Source organism: Nesoenas mayeri, assembly GCF_963082525.1.
Source record: "Nesoenas mayeri genome assembly, chromosome: 13".
In the NCBI taxonomy this organism is placed as follows: domain Eukaryota; kingdom Metazoa; phylum Chordata; class Aves; order Columbiformes; family Columbidae; genus Nesoenas; species Nesoenas mayeri.
In genome coordinates, this window is record NC_137550.1 from 420,281 (window position 1) to 439,592 (window position 19,312).

Genomic DNA, 19,312 nt, shown 5'->3' on the forward strand with positions numbered 1-19,312 from the left:
CCTGCAGATGCTGTGGATCTTTCGACACCATTTTTCCTTGCACGGGTTCCTCCTCAAGTTTTGAGTTTAAACGCATGCAAAGTGGCAATCACCCCAGGCCCCTGGCGGCCCCACGCTCTGCTTTCTGCAGGGAGGGAACTAGCCTGGCCCGCTGCGGCTCGTTCCTACCCCAGCTGTCCCCCCTAAAGGTGACAAACCCGTCTCCCGGGGTCCCACCCCGGCCCGTCGGATTTTTCTCAATAGCCTCGCTCCCGCGTGGGAAACTGGTGCCGCGGCCACGCCCCCTGGCAGACCACGCCCCACTTCGGGCGCGGCCTGGCACCGCCCCCTTCGTGACGCCATCAGCGAGCGCCGGGGGTCGGCGAGCGCCCCTGGCGGCGGGACGGGCGGCGATGGCGGCCGGCTCGGTGTGGAAGGGGCTGGTGGGGCTCGGCCTGTTCGCGCTGGCACACGCGGCCTTCTCGGCGGCGCAGCGTGAGTGAGCGGGCGGGGCGGCCGGGCCGGCGCCGCTGCCTGGAGGGGGTTGTGGGGCGGGGAGGCCCGGCGGGCCCAGTGACCGCCGCCGGAGGAGCTCCCGGGGCGGGGGCCGGGCCGCGGCAGCATCACCGGCAGCAGCCCTGGGGCGGCCTTGCCCTTGCGGGCCGGGGAGCGGGAGGCGCGGGACGCTCGGCGCGGGCGGCGCCGCAGCCCCGGGATGGACGGGCGGCCGAGGCCGCCGGGTCGCGGGTTCGCTCCTCGCCCGCGCCGCTGGCGCCGCCGTTCCGCGGCTGCCCGCGCCGGACCGGCCGTGGCTGCGGGAGCGGGAGCGGGAGCGGGGCCCGGGGCGGCGCGGCCCCGCAGCGACTCGCCGGGGGGTTGGGGCGCTCCTGCGTTTGTTTGTTTGCTCGAGCGGAGGGTTTGATGCGTGTGTGTGTTTCTGTTTTGTAGATCGTTCTTACATGAGGTTAACAGAGAAGGAAGATGAAACGTTGCCCATAGATGTAAGTTTAACTTTTTGCAAAGTTTGAAAGGTTTGATGCTGTGTGGATATTTTAGTCTCGGTTGCTTTTGGTTTTTGGCTTTCTTTTTTTTTCCTCTCTTTTGTTTTGCTTTTTTAATGCTCTAAGCAAGAATAAAGGGTGAAGTAGGTTTTAAATTGCACTTTCATTTGAGCTCCTTCTGTCAAAAAGAACCATGTTTTCTATCTCGACTTCCTGTGGTGTGTTACATCCATCAGAGGGAACAAACCCCAGGCCCAGCCCTCCCTCTCCTTCTTTAGAGCTGCTCTGAAGGACCTTGTCCAGGAATCCCCTGAATGTAGCTCAGAGAGCTTTTGCATTCACCTCCTCCATTGCAGCATAAACATCCTCCTCCCTCTGGCTTTTGTTGGCTGACATTTGTTTATCCAGTCCGGCTGCGTGCCCATTTGATCCCAGCACGACCTGCTTCAGGAGGGCTTTTCTTTTATTTGTTCTATTTGCTTGGGTTTTAAATTCCACTTCAATTATTATTTGTTCCATTTCTGCTTAATGGGGAAGGGAAGGACATCAAATACCTGTGACGACCAGGCACGGCATTCGGACCGAGCTGCAGCTGCCACCGCTGCACAGCGTGTGTTGGCAGCCAGCTCCTTTCTCAGAGGGAGAATTAGATCCTTAAGTGCACAAGAACACGGTGTTTTGTTCTAAGGATGTTGCTGAGGAGCCATGTGAATCAATTCAATTTATGCAACACAGACCGATGTCGGGCAGCTGAAGCTCTTCTCAGCTCTGCCACCGTTCTGCCGTGCTAAATAGGCGGGGTATTTAATCTCCCTGTGCCTCAGTTTCCCTGCTGTTGAATTGCCCACATCTGTAAAGCACTTGGTGAATGAAAAGCGCAAGAGACACTGTTTGAGAGGCGATAATTTTAAAAAATATTAAGAATATTCAGTAACGTGTATGTTGCGTTGTGCTTCCCTCTGTTACAGATAGTTCTTCAGACTCTGTTAGCCTTTGCGGTTACCTGCTATGGGATAGTACATATCGCAGGAGAGTTTAGAGACATGGATGCCACTTCAGAACTAAAAAATAAGTATGTTTTATTTCTTTTCATAAACGTGTATCTGCTACTCTTTCTACAAACTGAGCACATCTCCGGGGTGGCTCGTTCTTTAGCTCGGGTCTCTGTGTTGTAGACAGTGACTCTGAGAGGAACAATCACACCTGGGAAAGCCAGCAATGTCTTGAATTTCAGAGAAAGATAGATAACTGGGACAAATTAGATAAGCTTCTTTCTTTTCCTTGTCCAAAATCCTGCTGTAGAGAGCTGGTAGAGGAATGAGATGTCTCTGTGAGTTCCGTGGTCCCAAACTGCTGTTGTGAGATGGTCTCACAGACAACAGGGAAGTGCGTGGGGCTCACCACCCTCTGTTTCCTATTGCTTCTTTACAAGAGTTTGAATTATTCGAATATTCAAGACAGAATATCTGAAAGATTTTAATAAAATAAGGGATTTTGAATTGAGATTTTGAAAATGAGATGAGGTTGGATGGGCAGACACAGCTTCTCCAGCCGTTCCCCAAAATGCAGGGGAGTATGAGAAGTGAACAAGTTGATGCTGTTATATTTCATAGCATTTACCTAAACTCCTGAGCATCAGGCACAGAAAGGGACAGAAAGCTGACAGCAGACAGCATCAAGGCATTAACACAAGTGACAACTGAACTAAGACTGGTGTGCCAGGTAGGGGTGTGCACAGTGACCCCTGGGCCTGACCCCGAGTGAGGTTTGGCTGGGGGGTGGAAGCCTCGGCCTGTTAAGCAGTCAATATTTTTAACGCTTGGCTTTATATTTCCTCCATATTTTAGTTTAGGAAGAGTTTTGGATTCAAAAATTGTATTTCCATGTCTGTAAAAGTTGCTGTACCGTAGACTGACTCTTCTAAACTGTTCTCAAGCAGTATTAATGTTGACTTTTTACATTTATTTTGAAGGACGTTTGACACGTTAAGGAACCATCCGTCTTTTTATGTATTTAATCATCGTGGTAGAGTATTGTTCCAGTCCCCAGACACAGTGAATTCTTCTTCAAACCAAGATGCTTTGTCATCCAGCTCGTCACTGAAATTTCGAAAACTTGAACCTCTGCGCCGCTAAGACTTTTACAGATCATAATAATAATCCAGGACACTGAGATGTAATATTGAAGTCGGGGATGTAAACACTTTTTTAATTTCTGGAGCAGTATTTATATTGATCTTCCAGACTTTATAAAGTATATATATATAAACTAAGGACCTTCTTTGTACACTGTTAATGAAAATGAATTGTGAATTGGCAAGGCAGTGTAAATTATTCTACAGTTATGCTGTGAAACACATCTTCAAATTTTCATATATTAAAACAAGTTGCAGCTGACTTCAGTTAAAACAAAAAGCAAGCTAGTTTTTACTGCAATTAATGTTCTTTGACAAGAGGGAATGTTTGAGTGCTATTTATTTTCTCAGTTCGCTTGCACAACAGTTTGTGGAACTCCTTCAGAAATACTGTGTGCACCGCATCACTTAACAGCAGAAAAAGGGGCAGCGTCTCCTGTTCCTGGAAGGCTGAGGAGACCTGCAGGTTTTAGGCACAGGAAGTCACAAAGGTTGCTTTCATTTGTATTTTTTACAATGCTGAAAAATAGTTGTGTGAAGGGTTTTGTTTTGATTTTTTTCTTCTACGTTTTCGTTATCACGTTAGTTCCTCGTTGCCCTCCTTTGTTTAAATGTCAACTGTCCTCTCTTGGCCCAGGTTGTGGTGCATGTGGTGGGAGGCAGCTCATGTCTGATCACACAGATAATCTACCCCGCTCAGCTCCTTCACCCGCTGTATTTCAGTTCTCTTTGGTTGCCAGTACAGGAATGTTCGTCAGGTGGCTGGACACTGTGGTGGTACCTCCAAATGGCACCAGATACAAGTTCCTGAGTCATCTCCTATGAGAAGTATTTGAGTGTCAATACGAAATACCCATTCTGTCCGTGGTCCAGGGGCCAGGTGCAGCAGCCAGGTCTGTTTGCTGGCACTGGGACAGCGCAGGTTGTCACCCGGGTGTGGTACAACCACCCCCTTTTCTGCCAACACAGCCTTTCCGTTTGATTTCTTTTTTGTCAGCTGAGCCCTCAGTTGATCAAGATTTCTGTCTTGATTCTGTGTATTGGGACAGATGATACAGTCCTTAACTCTCACTGACGTCTAAATTCTGATCTCCCCTTAGGGGCTGAGTCGATGCTAAAATTTCTCTCGTCTGGCATTTCACCTGCCTGCCATAGCAAAGGGGGTAGTTTGAGATACTGATGGGGCCAACTAGAGTTTTGCCTGATCTGAAGATGTCTCACGGCTGCCATGGAAATTCAGCCTTTTGTCCTAGCACCTGTTCTGTTTGTTTGTTTGTTTGTTTGTTTAAACTGCAAAGAACTGTCAAAGGCAAAAAGCTTAGCAAAAATACTGTGTAAACCGAAGCCTCTTTTTCTAGCTCTGCCCGTCCTATGGAGTGGGTGCCCCAGTGCTAGAGCAATGTCCGTAGCTGCTGCTCCACAATCACTCATAAGCGTCTGGGTTTGGTTGGAAAGGGTTACTCTGCCAGCTGAAAGCGCCTGAGCTGCCGGATTACTTCCTAAAGTGTCCTGGTTCCCCCCTAGCTGGTGTCACAAATCAGCTCACGCCAGCTGCTGCCACCAAAGGCCTCAAAAATAGCAAGTATCAGGTCAGCTGCACTGCAGACAGAGCCGGTTCCCTGCAGAACGGAGGATGCAGCTGAACAGCCGCCAGCTGAACTTGCGAGGCGCAGGACAGAACTGGGGGAGGCAGAAGGTCGGCAACACCGCCCCAGGCTGACCCTGTGGTGTGGTTGGTGGCGAGGGTCTCTTAGAGCGGGGCTGCTCACCCCTCATGGCTAAGAAGCCCCATTTGTGCTACCATAAGGCTACGTGGACCTTCCCGAGGCAGAAGGTGCTGCTGCGGGACAGGGGGAGCGGAGAACGCCGCCCGCTGCTCCAAGCGGGTCCTGCTGTACAAACACCTTGTTGGCTGCATCGGGTGTTCTCGTGACAAGTAGCCTTACTCTTCAGCAGCAATGGTTATATCAAAAAGCTGTACAACTTATTTTTTCTTATTGATCTCGCAATGTCCAATAAACATTGATATCCTTGAAGTGTTTGGGAGTTTATTTCTGACCACCCTGGAGCCTGCTGCAGCAAATCCCTGATGACTGAGTATTTACAAGTGACTGCCTGGTATCGACAAGAAATGATCTCGCCTGAATTACAGCAGTTCTGTGAGAAGGTGCGTGCCTGGCCTGGTCTTCACGATCATGAGATAAGATCAGAATCAAAATAGCATGCTCCAAGTAGTTGAGCAAAATGTTTAGGATGGCAAAATTACTAGCCTGGGGGTCTGCCTGCCTTTGAGATTCCTGGTCAACATATCTGGCTGCTCTGATATATTTTCATGTCTTCTGTTTAACCACAGTAAAGGCTTTTGTACCATGTGTTGATCCTCCGCCAGCCCCCGGGTCTGGTGTTGCAAGAGCTGCTGGGGAAACGCTCGGCCTGCTCGTGGGGCTGCAGGAAGACAGTGAAGATCTCGGGCTCAAGCGAGAGTCGCCTCTCGCGCCCTGTTCTGCTTTTCTGTTGGGGGCGGCCGAAGAGTCAGCAAAGAACTGGAGGAGTTTGCTTAACTCCGGCATCTGCCGTGATTGCAGCAGCGAGCAGCAGGCTCGCCCTTCAGCTGCCTGTAGCACTGAACAGGAAGGCATAAAGCAAACAATAATCAGAGTTTTAAGGAAGGGGCACCTTAACCAGCTCCCAAAGCTACCTTGTACTTACCCTGCAATGTGCCGGCATCGCAGGTGAGCTTCCCTTCTTCAGAAGTTGTGCCAAGAGCTTCCTGGATTAGAGCAAAGAGCCCCCAGTGTGCGTTTGCTGCCACCAACACCTTGAATTGCTTTGGCTACAGTATGTGATGTTTCTCCAATGTTAAATACTAAAAAAAAAAAAAGCTGATAATTTGCATTTGTTGCTGGCATAGCAAATTTAATCCGTATTAATTTGGCTGCGTTTTTTTTTTCTACACTTCCTCACCAGACAGTGAGAGTTCAGTGGGGAGTATCTGTTTGTTTGAAGCTGTTCGGTGCGGGGCAGGAATCATTTAGGCCATCACAAGGTGAGGACACAGCGACCGTGGTGTGTGTTGGAGGCAGCTCAGTGCTGCTGGGCTGGAGGCGCACCTGGCAGGAATCTCATTTTCCTGGAAGCTCAGCAGGGGCTGCCCCGTAGCGCGGCTTGAGAAGGTAACTGCGGCTCACAGGTGCCGGACCGCGGCAGAGGAGCTCCGCACCGCCCCGTGCTGCAGCCAGCGCTGGGGTGCTGGGAAGCCAAGGGCAGCTGGGGACCAGTACGGGGTGAGGCCGATGTGCCCAGTATTCCCAGCTCAGCGGGATTAAACCTTTCTGGAGAAAGCCAGTGGCTAATGGCTGCTTCCCGGAGCTGTGCAGCACCAACACAGCACCGTCCCTGGAGACAGCAGGGAATCGCAATTACTTTCTGCTCTAAAATGTCTTTTGGCTTCCTTATCACTCACTTCCCATGCTTCAGGTTCTCTCACTCTTCCCTACGCTGTGGCAGAGCCGCCCTTCTCCATCTCCAGAACCTCGTGGAGGACATTAGGTATGGGGACATACTCCAGATAGATCCAGCACCTCCCACTCCAAGAGCAGCACCGTTACTGCTCCTTTTTGGGGGTCACCTGCACCAAAAGGCAGCAAATTTCCCCCAGACGACTGGGGAAGGCTGAGGCTCACCCCGCAGCACCCCGGGGTCGCAGTGCTGCCCGAGCTCCCCCGTCACGCAGCCCCAGCTCACTGTGCAGCCCCCAGCAGTGCCCGCGCCAAGCTGGCAGGCTGCCTGCGCAGGGGGGAAGGGACAGGAAAGGCCATTTGGAATGTTAAACAAGCAGAAAGTAAAAACTTGGGACCAGCTTTTCCACTAGCAGTGAAGGTAAAACACTCCTTTCAATTGGCCTTGAGGTTCACCTTGAAGCTGTAATCACCTGGCGGAGCACCACGGCGGAAATGAATCTGGTATTCCGGCAGGTAAAAAGCCTTTTAATCAGCCCCAGGTTGGTCTCAGTGATAGAATGTCATTTCAAACCACTTCAGACTGCAACAAAACCTACACCCTTAAAATGGCAGCTGATTAATTTTCCTGTCCTGCCAACTTAATCCTTTTTCCAGCCAAGAAAGGCAAACGGGAGTTCAGGAGGCAGCAGGAGCCTGGCAGCGCGAGCAGGAACACAAGCCCCAGGGCTCTCTGGCGGGAGCCCAGGCCGTGCGGTGTCAGGGCTCACCGGGCCCTTCTGAAAGGAAATGGGAGAAAAATTATAAAAATTAAAAAATGCTAACATCTGGATTATCAAACCAACAGCTCATCCCATGGTAGTGGTCCCGGGGAACCCACAGACCTACACACAGATAGACGTGGCTATTTGCTCCCAGTTCCTACCCCGAGCGGACCAGCCGGCGCTGGCAGTGCCCTCCCTGCCCACACCAGCGCTGGCTGGACAGTTCCTGGGGACGCGGGGGCGCCATGCTGTGCCGCACACGGACTGCACTTGGCATTATAAAATAATTTAAAAAAATAAACTAAAAGGAAAGAAAACATGGTCCCTCGTCCCCTCAAGGTGTTTCTGCTGTACATTTAGAGCAGTTCAGGGCCAGCATCGATGTCCTGCGAGCCTCTGGCTGCCCCAGCATCCCGTCCCTGGGAAGTGTCTGTGGCAGCGCAGGACGCAGGAACAGTGCCTGGTGTGCACAGTAAATGCTGAAGCAGCGATTTACTCCCCTGTCCTGGCTGCAGAAGTACAAAAAACAAGACAACTGCGTCAAAAAGCAGTTTTGGAGGAGCCTGTTCAGCAGGCACTCCAAAGAGCAGCTCACTTCCCCGTGTCCACACAGAGCTGTTGCTCCCCACAATACGACCAGAGCCTCCAAGGCACCCACAGCCCCATGCCAAATAATCCTCCCTCTATCTCCAAAACCACCGCGCTGCATCTGGTTTGCACCCCCCCCACCACCTACAGATCTCTGCCCAGGGCTGGCTAACAAACCCCAGGTCTGCTGCAAGTCCAGCCACGCTTGGGCTGGCCAGGGCTGCCAGGAGAGGACAACGGCTGACAGGGCCGGGACGGGCCCTTCCCACCCACGACGCGGACGGCGCTCAGGGCTGTGCTCAGCACACGCCGCTCTCTGCCTTCGCTTCTCGCGCTCGAGCAGGAACTGCAGGGCTTGAAAGGGCCAGAAACGCAGCTCAGCCCCCCGCGCTCTGGGGAGCGGAGCAGCGGGACGCTCAGCAGACATCGGCTGACGCACAGCCTCGAGCAGAATGAAGGAGACAGGCGAGGCACGCCAGAGGCGGGTCAGGAGCGGAGCGGGCGTCCAGCACCGCGACACCGCTTGCGAGGCACCGACTCCAGCCAAACGCTGAGCATACATGGTGGCCTCCCCAAAAACTCCGTCTTGGTGCAGCTTCCTGACTTCTGAGGAGCTCCCTATCCACACGTCTGTGCCGGAGGATGAGCAGGACAAGGCTTTCATTGGTATTTTCAACCGCTGGCTGGTTGGTTTTTTTCAATCATAACAAGAGCAGCCCCTCTTATTTTCGTGCTTTCACAGCCCCTTCTCACCTCGACAGTGTGGGCATGCGGAGCCCAGGGGTGCATGCAGACCCCGCGAAGCAGAACCTGCTCTGTACACCTGCAGGAACACAGGACTTGGCCATCAGACAGACAAGGGACAGCTTTCGGCCGCCCCGCGGGGTCAGAGCCACCTCGGGGTCCTTCAACCAGCCGCGGCTCAGCCTATTATCCAGCGTTTCCCAGCACAGCCCAGGCCGTGACTCGCCAAAAAACGTCTTTCTTCCGGGGAACTCAGGGCCGGTTCCCAGCAGTCGGTGTCGCCGCATTTCACCCAGCAGTGGCGGCCGCTTGGCGAGCGGCCTTCCCTGCGCCCGGCCCCGCACCGCACAGCCCCGCACCGCCCCGCTCCCGCAGCAGGATTTGCTGGATGCGATGCGCTTGAAACAGCCTCTCCCAGAGCTCACCAGGCCCCCATTGCCGCCCCTCGCGCTGCCGCCCGTGCAGAGCGGTGTCCGTGCCCTGGCTGCTCCCGTGCAGGGGGCAGCGCTGGAGCCAGCGATGCCAACGGAACTTAAAAATACACTTCTACGTGGCTGAGGAAGGAAAGGCGTCAGAGCAGCTCAGGGCAGAAGCCAGAACTCGGCTTTATAAAGCAGAGCCAGACCACCACAAGCACCTACAGGCTCGGGCAACTTCTCTTGCCTCCCTCTTTCCAAGCTCTTGCTTTTTTCCAGCCCCAGAAGCACGAATCCAGCAAAACACACCCGCTTCAGCCACCTCTACGCGTCCCACCCCGGGCCAGAGCCAGGCCGGGCCCATCCACACAACCGCGGTGGGATCTTCAACACCAGGGAAAAGACCAAATTAGGGCATGGATTTTGTAATGATCTTTGTTACCAACACACTACACGACCTTGGGTAAGTCCCTCCATCCATCTTTAAAGACTCTCAGAGTAGTGCCACAAAACTTTAATTAGCAGCCCTAAAAGTACTCGAGATAGTTTGTCTCTCTTCCAAAATAACCAACTGCAGATGAATTGGAACAACCTCATTTTCAAATTCTGCAAGCAACCAGGATCCAGGCTGCTCTCACATCAGTCACTTCAACAACGCAATCAAAGTTAAATGTGCCAGCTGTGCATGAAGGATTTTAATACGCCGCACAGACTGGAAAACAGCTCAAAGAACCAATGTTATTTTTCCATGGCTGGGATGTGACTGTTGAGCAGCTGCATTATAATCATCTGCAATCAGCAAAAAGCCTTTTTTGTTTTTTAAATCACATTTTAGTCTTGGGGAAGAGGGCTCATTTGTATTTCTGTCCTACTTAGGAAAGCACCCTTGAATCCTGAGGCACCCCCAACCCAGACACCAGGCAGCCACCACGCAGATTGATCAAAACACCTTCAAGTGTCCACGAGCGAACTCCAAATGTACCGACAGGTTCCTAAGCGTGAAATGTTGCGCTCAGCCAGCAACTGCTCACACCGCTGCCACCACCTCCAGAAACGTGATGTGCATTTCCACAAACCCAGCAACAATTCAGAAAGCAAGCAAGCCCTTCCCCTCCATCCGTTACAAAAGGCTGAACCTCTCTTTGATATATTCTACCTGTTAAATATTTACAAATCAAATGTAACATTAAAACGCGTGCCTACTTTGGAGAAAATGACAAGAAACAGGCTGACCGTGCAAACAGAGCTTTGCCTTTCTAACTACCAAAATGCTTTATAAGCCTCTCCTCCATGAGGACGCTTTGCAAATAGCTCTGTCCCTCCTGGCAGCTGCTCAGCAGCGGCGAGTGGAGCGCTGGGACACAGCAAAGTGCCAGAGGTGCCCAGTGCTTTAAGGGACATTATGCAAGACTGCTTGGATTAGGGGAGTGACAGTGATGGAGGTGACAGCAAGCACATATAAATGCCAAGAATCCAGCCACTTCCACTGCTGCTGGAGCTGATCCAGGACTGGGAAACAGCCGTGAAATTCCCGTTGCAGATGTGAACACGAACTTCCCCAAGCTCTCAAAAACAAAATTTCCAGCAAAAATCCAATTGGGGTTTTCCACTCCCACCCCCTTTCCCAGGGCAAATTACTCTTTTGGACTTCACCGTAAATTGCTTAAGAGCCCAATCTAAATATCTGAAGAAACATGCAGCTTCTTTGATAGCTTCCCAACTCACAAGAAAGGGTCATTTCATGTTCTTTACATGGCACCAGCAGCCACCATTCCTGGCAAACCCGCGTGGCTGTCACCTCAGGGCAGCTATGTTCTTCTATGTTCTTCCACTGCGTACGAAAATACCCTCCGGTGAGTTTAGCATGAGGCTGTACTGACGGTTTAACTCCTTCCTCGGTGCTTTCTTCTTCTGAACGCTGAGTAATCACCTGCAGAAGCTACCAGATTTGCACTACCAGCCCTGAGAAGCATCTCACGCAGGCTCTGAAGTGGAACAGATGAATGAGCTTTCCCAGCCCCTGCCTGTGCTCCCTGCTCCAGGACAACGGGGTTCCCAAAAAACACCCACGGGCTTCTAGCCACTACCAAGAGACAGCTGCAAACACCGCCAGCGCAGAACAAGAGCAGAACACCGACGCTCAAGCTGAGCCAACAGTCTACTTTCAAGGACAAAACAACACGCCAGGTTGCAGCTGACCAGGGATGGAGAAAAGCAGACAAGTCCAGACTTCTTGGTTTAGTCCTCCCTCCCCAAAATGATCACAAGGTTCAAATTTAGAAGTGAAGCTTAACAGTTCCTGCAGGCCACAAGATTTTTGCTAAATCCCAAGGCGTTATCCTTCTCCAGTTTCTTCCTTTTCTACTTTAGACAGACTCCAGTTTGTTTTTGCAGACCTGAAAGCAGCAGCTCCTTAAATCCAGTGACTAACATCCTTCCTTCAGATCTCTGCCAAACCTCGTTTCTGCCAGATTTGAAGTGTCTTTGGCCTTGTTTTCAGCTTAACGAGGTTGCATATTCAAGACAAGTGCTCTAGAGTCCATTTGCTAAGGGTGTGAGGCCGCTGTGTCGCTGGTATGAAACACTTGTTTAGCATCGTTTTTGTTAGCCAATACATTTCCACTTGTATTTTTCCATCAGAAGCTTCTTAGTAAATATTAAATAACATAACAAAAGGAAACAAGCTCAACACCCTCCACTGCTGCCATTTTAGCCAGCCAGAGGCCGAACCTGGAGAAAACTACCAGAAGAAAAACAGAAAAAAATAAAATAGGGTTAGAGGGGGTTTTTTATAGCTTCCTGTTAGGGGGATACCACTGTAAAGTCAAGCATAGCGCAGTTACAGCCTCTGCTGCTTTTACTTCGGAAGATGACAATTGCTTTCTAATGCTGGTTAAACCCAGGCAAGAATACACTTGCCCATCATAAAAGCACTGTGTGCACAACCTGCGAACAGCAGCGCCCGACGCACACCGGCCGTCCGGACCCGAGCGGAGCCGCGTGGCCACGGGCCCGTTTTAGGAACATTCCTTGGTGTTTACAAGGGAAAAAAACCAAAGAGTAAAGAGGATGCCCCGTTAAGACATGTCCGGGAAATGGAAGAGGCAGAAGGGGTTTGGGCATCCAAAGTACCACACAGCTCTGCTACCCAGGGCAGAAAGGTAAGCGCTTCATTTGTTAATTCAGATTGTGAAAAAATGCTCCTTACAGGAACCACAGCAAGCCGTACTTTTTCCCCTCAATTTCTAACATCCCAATTTAACTGTGCTGCAGTATTTCAGCCTTAGATAAGGCCTCAGAAACATAAGCTGGAGCAAAGCACAGCCAGCTTTCCCGATGCCATGCACACGGGTTTCCGGAGCTGCGCTGTCTCCCGCGCGCTGCCCAGGCGCAGTCCCGCCATGCGGAGCCACCTCCGGCGCACAGGACAGATGGTAACGCTCTCAGTAACACAGCCGCTGCTGCTGGGCTCACAGTCTCTGCCGAGAAGGGGAGGTTGGGCACCAGCGCAACACTCCGGGCTGTCCCAGTTGCACCCAAAGCGAAGCGTGACATTCAAAACCTCACACTGCGTGTGTTCCGTGCAGCTTCCACCTGCATCCAGCATGGCTGTTTGTCTCACGAGTTACCTCCCTTAAGATTCTCTTTAACAGTCGCAGAGCGTTTACTGTTTCTGAAGGAAGCAACGAACATCTTGTGCTGCTTGGGACGCAGGGCTGTGCGCTCTTAGCTGGGTTATTGTCACTCCTTGTTCTTCACCTCTTCAGTGACGGGACCTGCCAGGACGGTACATCTTCCGTCCTACGAAGACTCAAGTCTAGGTCCCCTCTGATATTCTAATCCAAAGTCAGTTTATTCAGATAAAATAACAGTGATGGAAAATTCTCACTGCTTGAACTTGGCCTATTTTGACTTTCCTGTGTATTTTCTGAGGTGTAAGATTCCAAAAGTGAATGAAAGTCACCAGGTTCCTGTAGCTCATTTTGCAGCCAACCACATCACATCAAAGGATTGGGTTTACACGCTAACAAGGTCACTAGTTAAAAACTCAGCCCCTGCTCAGACACATTATGATCAAGTCACTGCCTCTGGAACCAGGAAAGAAAATTAAATAACCACTAACTAGATAGAACTGTCTCCTCTTACCACCTGCGACTTCAGAAATAGCGTATTACATACAACTTGATGCATGCAACCAGGCCATTTTAAAACACGGTACGCACAATATATCTGACCTTCTGTAAATAATTTCCCTTTTAAGGGTACAATACTAGGCATGGGAGGTCCATCATGGTGACATACAGCTTCATGTAACAATTCTGAAGGAGTGGATCCCCCTTTTGTATCATTCCAAGGTATTTCTGGATTTTAAATGCTCAACCATACATTTATAGTAATGCCTTTCCCCATGCCAATTAATTCATTTTGACAGAGATTTGCTGTTGCTGGATTTTGTTTCCTTCTTGAATTTCACTGGTGTAATTCCAATGGTCAAACTGCATCTTCCAGAAAGACAAGGCCACTGCTTCAGGGCAGATGGAAAAGATGTCTCACAGGCTGGCTAGTACTAAAAATACCAGTAGGAACAGAGAAGTACAGGATCATCAGCTAAAATATGTTTCCCTGCCTCTCACATGTTGGCTGGTGAACCAGAATCGCCAGGGTATTTGCAGTACGAGGTAAAGAGCTAGTTAACACGAGCACAACTTCACCCTGTTTTCAGAAGAAAGCTGTTAGAGGATCAGAGGATGGTACATGTGAACACCTGAAAATACACAATTATTAGAAGAGCCGCTTGCTACAGGCACATTATTAGTACTGCTTTAAAGGAAAAAAATTACAGGTAGATGCTTCAGTCTTCTTTGTATGCTTTGTGAAATATAAAATTACCTTTGGACAAAATAGAGTAAGAGGAACAGAGAACAGGATACCAGCTCAGGTAACCAAGGGTTTGGTAAATTGGAACTTCGTGGCTTTAATACTGAGTAAAAACGTGCACCCCACACAGGCTGAGCTGAGGGATGGGGCAGGTGCTCCAGGGTACAAGCACATTCTGCAGCTACCACCACAAGCTGTGTTTGAGGCTGTGCAGATCGGGTGCTGCTGCAGTACAGCTCCACTACTCACTGGCTTTACAAAAATATGGACAGTCTGCTGGAAACAGAAAACTGGAGGCACTCAGTGCTGCCCGCTACAGACTCCTCAGATTAGCACTTATTAAAAATTAATAAAATGGTTTATTTTATATATACATATGTTCCAAAAAAATTTATACAGTTAAAATATCAAATTAGTGATCTGGTAACAATACTGTTCAAAATAATCTCTTTTGTATGAACATTAAAATACACGTTTTTAAAAGCGTTTCCTTTTAGTGCTTCCAAAGCACAGCGTGTGCCAAGGCCACCTGAAGAATCTCCGTCCTCCTCACAGGATGAAAGAGAACTGAAGTCGGGGACCTGGGAAGCCTCAGGTGCACTTTCATAATGTCTGCAGACAAAACAGAAGAGAGTCTGAGGTAGATTGTTTAGTGACCATCGGGTGGTAACAGTCACAGGGCTGTCTTTAGCTTTCATTAACACAATAGCAGTTTCTTTACTCTCAATCTACACTGAATCTCAAGTTTAAAGGCATGGCTAGCAGTTCTCGGGAACAAGACCCTTGTCTCTGTGGTGGCCACATGCAATTTTACCAGTGCAGGTGTTTCTGGGAGGGTTTTTTTTATTTTTGGGAACACACGGGCTCTCTCCACGATGCAGACAGTGTGTGCATTTGACAGTGCCCCATTTTAGTGCAACCTGCTGCCTATAGCACGTAAATGTCTAACGACAGCGTTCAACTGAGTAAATTCTCATCACCTGCAGGAGGGGCAGCAATGCTTATTTTCTTCAGCCTGTTGAGCAAATAGCACCCTCCACAGGAAAAAAGCCACACCTTTCATAGCAAATCCTTAAGGTTATAGCCCAGCTTCTGCCGATAGAGGTTCTTAAAGTTAAAGCTCCACTGCTTCTTCTCAGATTGTGACAGTAAAATCACTTGGCTGCCAAGATGGTGAGGGCAGCAGCTATGTCCTCTTCCACTCTTCTGTGGCACAGCAAACTCATTCCTGGTCCGTATTCGTCTGGCCGGTACATTATTATCTGCTGTTGACATGATTAACTCTGTTGGGTAGGCTGTTGAACTCTAGTTCCTCTAGTATTCTCTCTAAGTGTTGTATTAAGACTCGTTTTTTAAACCTATGGAAGAGAGACAGAGCACAACGTAATTTATTTCTTCCAAAAATACACTTCCACAACTCAAAATTATTCAGTCATGACAAATCACATCACCAGTGCTCTCTGTTTCCAGTATGGAAGAACTTGCTTTATTTCTAGCATAAGAATGACCAGAAAATCAAATACAGCCACCCTTCCCCAACCCACCCAAATTTTGGGTGGGTCTTCAATAATGACCTGTCTTTCTATTTTACATTTAAACTCCATAAAAAGATAATAGTTGGTTTGGTGGTCAAACAAACTACCACAATAACTAAAATATGTCAAAAAGGAAAACAGAAAATACTAGTACTGGAAAATTTTGTGATTTACTATCATAATTCTGAAGTAACATTTATGACTCTGTATCACTTATATGTATACAAACCTTGCTGCTTCCTTGATAGCAAATTCAATGAAATACTTCTGAATTTCCATAGGACCTTGCACCTCCTCAAGAAGAGAGAAAATCTTTTCATAATCTAAAAAAAAAGAGAAAATCTACATATTAAACTAAGTCTTGTAAACGCATTTTGAATAAGACTTAACAGCCAAAAGAAAAAACAAAGTCCAGAGTTTCACATTTAATTAGCTTTATGCACAGAGAGGCGACGCAACTAATCTGAATTGATACTGTTGACGTATTCTGCAAGGAGCACAGCACAAGGCAAAGTCTCTCTGGAGTCATTAGATCATCTGTAACACCTTCGTAGAGCTACAAAGACAACACCTGTGAAAGGTGCTTTCACAGGGCACCTCTTATAGCAGTTAACCCATCTTCAAGGACAAACAAGGACACTTGACACTCAGCTTCCTAAATACTGCTGTCTGAACTTCAACTCACCTCCCCAGCATGTAAAAGCTTTCTTCCTTTTTTTTGTCCCTCCATTGTTCATGTGCAAGCAATCAGAAATTATTCAATTACTCAAAATCTAAAGTTGTACGTGTATTGAAAATAGCTCTTTATTTCAAAAAAAAGTCTTCTCTCTAGCACTGTGTACAAGATACTAATAATATTTAAAAAAAACACAACACACACACACAAAACTTACTTCTTCCAGGTTTGCGAACCTCTTTCATCACCTTAATTTTGATGTCAGCATTGTTTCCCTCCAACATCGTCGGTGTTATTTTAAATGAATTTGGCACAGATTCAGAAGTAGACTCCATTACTCGTTTTTGGTCATCTCCAGCCACACCGTAATTTAGAGGCCCTCGAACAAGTGCGTTGGTATCAGGTTTATGATCCAACCCATCTTCACTTAAACAATTGAATTCAACAGGTAGAGAGTCCAAGTCATTCGGTAACATTTCATCCTCTCCCAAAGCAGCTGGAACCAAAGGAGCCATTTGCACAGGCAAGCCATCAATTTGCTTTTCCAGTGACTGACCATCTTCTGCTTTCTTCTCTCCATTACCATCTTGGACAATGCTATTATTGATATCTACAAATTAAAAAGATGTATCTTACTAGTGCATCACTACAGTATCAAAAAGTTCCGTAACCTTCCTTGTTTGAAGTACCGTGTAGTGATACAACAGTGCTGAACGAATCTCCTTTGATGTGACCAAGGCAACACCTTGGACTGTTACCATCCTGCTTCACTATCATCAAGTCACTGTTTTCTGTATTCCTATTGCAGTGTTATGACTTCTAAGTAAACTAATGTTTTCCTTCCTTCCCCCAATTCCAGCTACCAGAGTTTTCTTCTGACTCCATTTGCTACAATGGGTGCGTGAGAAAATTAGTATTTGTGGGAAATGAAAACAGAACCATATTTTAACTTTCCTTCCCCACCACAGAATACACAAACGAGAACTAAAAGCTGATCTGAAGACCTTGCTACCGCCAAAACCATCCTGGTGAAAGGTTTCGGTATTTTTTTTTTATTAAAACAGTTCAAAATTATTTTTTATCCCAGACTTCATTAGCTACAGCAGCTGCCTGTTTATCCAGGCTAACAAAAGAAATTCAGTCCTACATAAAGCATATGTACATGGTGACACACCCTTTTGAACCAACTCGCAAAGCACAGAGAGGCTTTTCTTTGGTGTGTTTTTGTTTGTTTTGTTGTTGTTGTTTTACACAGATATTTCCACTTGTGACCACGTAGGTTGCTGTACTACAAGTTGTTATACCTTTATTTGCTGGGACACCTTTGAGGTTCAGATACGATGGGGATCCAGAAGCGGATGGTGGCCCTTTCCCACCAACGTGATTTGTCACGACCGGCGGTGACTGTGGCCGTCTCAACAGTGGCGACATGCTGCGCCTTCTCTTCAGTGACGCTGGAGTATTGAGCTCTCCAGGACGCTTAATCTTATTCTGAGGCCCAGCGACAAATTCATCTGCTTCATCTATCATCATACCCTGAAAAGAAAACACATTTAAAACAAAACAAAACAAAAATATTACAAAATAGAAACTGTTTCATCAATTCATTGATGGATCAAGTCCCTCCGTGTTAAAATTCAGGTGGCTCTCAAAAGACTTCACAGCTCTCAGAACAGAGATACCTAATGTACACTGTAAGCAGAGACAGACCAGCGCCACTCTGTACATCAGCAGGATTCTTTACGCGTTTCTCTTGGACCACGTGGAAGACAGCGCTCCTTTCCACACGTGACAGCACAGGTCAGTAACATACAGCAGTTGTGGGAGAGAAACTGTACTCACAAATTTTTTCAAGCCATGCTAAACAAAGACACAGCAGACAGCATGGCGGCTCCTACCTTCTTATCCTGTTTAAATGGATTGCCAAATGTATGAAGTCTTTTTGGTTGATCTGGGTCAATCTCCCGAAGGGGTGAAGGCATCATTTTCAGGTATTCCTGGTAATTTCCCATTTGAGCAACAGGAACACTATGAAGGCTGTCTGCAACAGAGCAAGAGATCTAATTTAGTCTTCCTTAAAACTAAGGCAATACAAAGTTCACGCATTTCACAAGTCTTAGCATCTAAGAACTAGAAATCATTATTTCTTTTCACCACAGAGGAAGAGCTGAAGACTACGATTTTGGAAATAAGGCTGGCAAGAGCTGAGCTTAATTAGCAGAAGAAGAATGAAAAATGAGCAAGTTTAATCTCTATGCTAACAACTGCATCTTTACATCACCAGCACCTAACAAGGGTAAAATAAAATAAGCCCCCTCTCTGCTTTAAGCCAATATTGCTATGAAAACCGTATCGACTGAACCTCAATGGATGAGAAAGGTCTCCCATGAAACTTATTTTTAAAATTCAAAGCAAGTCTGACATTTTGCACGACAGAAGGCAAAAATTTCCTTCTTTCCCCTTGAGAGTCAAGAAAATGACACTGACTGACTCAACAACTGATGCAATGGCCCCTTCTGCTCCCACATCTAGGACAGAAAATACTACTTCAGGGAATAACAAAAATAGCTGTACTCTCTCCAAACTGTTAATGAAGAGCAGTGGCTCCTTACCTTCATCCTGCCCCAAGATAAACCTGTGTGTTTTCAGAAGATTGGTTCTCATTCTAGTTAGCTGGTCTAGAAGACTGCGACGAGGAATATCATATGCATTTCTGAATGCCTGTGGCTTCAAATCCTAGTTTTATAACAAAACAAGTAAGTTTCAGTTAACTCATCAGTTCTCATGCACAGAGAATTCCTTTATGAACTGCAATAATTTCAACTATTAAAAGAAAATTATTCTGAAGTAATTTCCGAGCTCTGTACCTGGATACAGCAGACTCAGTGACTGTCTTTTCAACAAGACCTTATTGGGCATTAGTGCTTTCAGCTCCATTAAGACTAAGCCTGTTAATTCCTGGATGAACACCGCTAGCTGTCTTTTGCAGAGATTGTCACTTAAAACAAAGTAATCTTTGTTTACTACCATGGGGTTTTCAAACAGCGTCCCAAAATCAAGTGCAAAAACTTGCATTTATTCTTCTTACTGTTCATGCCTATGCTGCACTGAAGGCACTTCCTTCTTCTACACTAAGTCC

At 47.9% G+C, this 19,312-nt stretch overlaps 2 protein-coding genes across 7 annotated transcripts in view; one reads left to right on the forward strand and one right to left on the reverse strand.

The window, feature by feature from the left end:
* Window positions 1-392: 392 nt before the first annotated feature.
* Window positions 393-5,144, forward strand: MMGT1 (membrane magnesium transporter 1; the record flags this gene model as incomplete). Its single annotated transcript, XM_080352708.1, has 4 exons — window positions 393-474; window positions 928-980; window positions 1,949-2,052; window positions 2,953-5,144. 4 exons carry the CDS (start codon window positions 393-395, stop codon window positions 3,113-3,115), a joined length of 402 nt encoding a protein of 133 aa, XP_080208834.1. The 3' UTR covers window positions 3,116-5,144.
* Window positions 5,145-14,326: 9,182 nt separating this feature from the next.
* The window catches only part of LOC308045581 (integrator complex subunit 6-like), a 37,955-nt gene continuing 32,969 nt past the window's right edge, over window positions 14,327-19,312 (reverse strand). For 4 of the 6 annotated variants that reach the window (XM_080352919.1, XM_080352917.1, XM_080352920.1 and 1 more), the window contains 6 exons: window positions 18,786-18,909; window positions 18,072-18,214; window positions 17,478-17,709; window positions 16,391-16,783; window positions 15,727-15,820; window positions 14,327-15,320 (listed from right to left, as the gene is read on the reverse strand). In XM_080352919.1, the coding sequence (XP_080209045.1) occupies window positions 15,221-15,320; window positions 15,727-15,820; window positions 16,391-16,783; window positions 17,478-17,709; window positions 18,072-18,214; window positions 18,786-18,909 (1,086 nt within the window). In that variant the 3' untranslated portion in view covers window positions 14,327-15,220. The remainder of the gene's footprint in view (window positions 15,321-15,726; window positions 15,821-16,390; window positions 16,784-17,477; window positions 17,710-18,071; window positions 18,215-18,785; window positions 18,910-19,312) is intronic. The other 2 variants (XR_013922801.1, XR_013922802.1) reach the window with 2 other exon arrangements.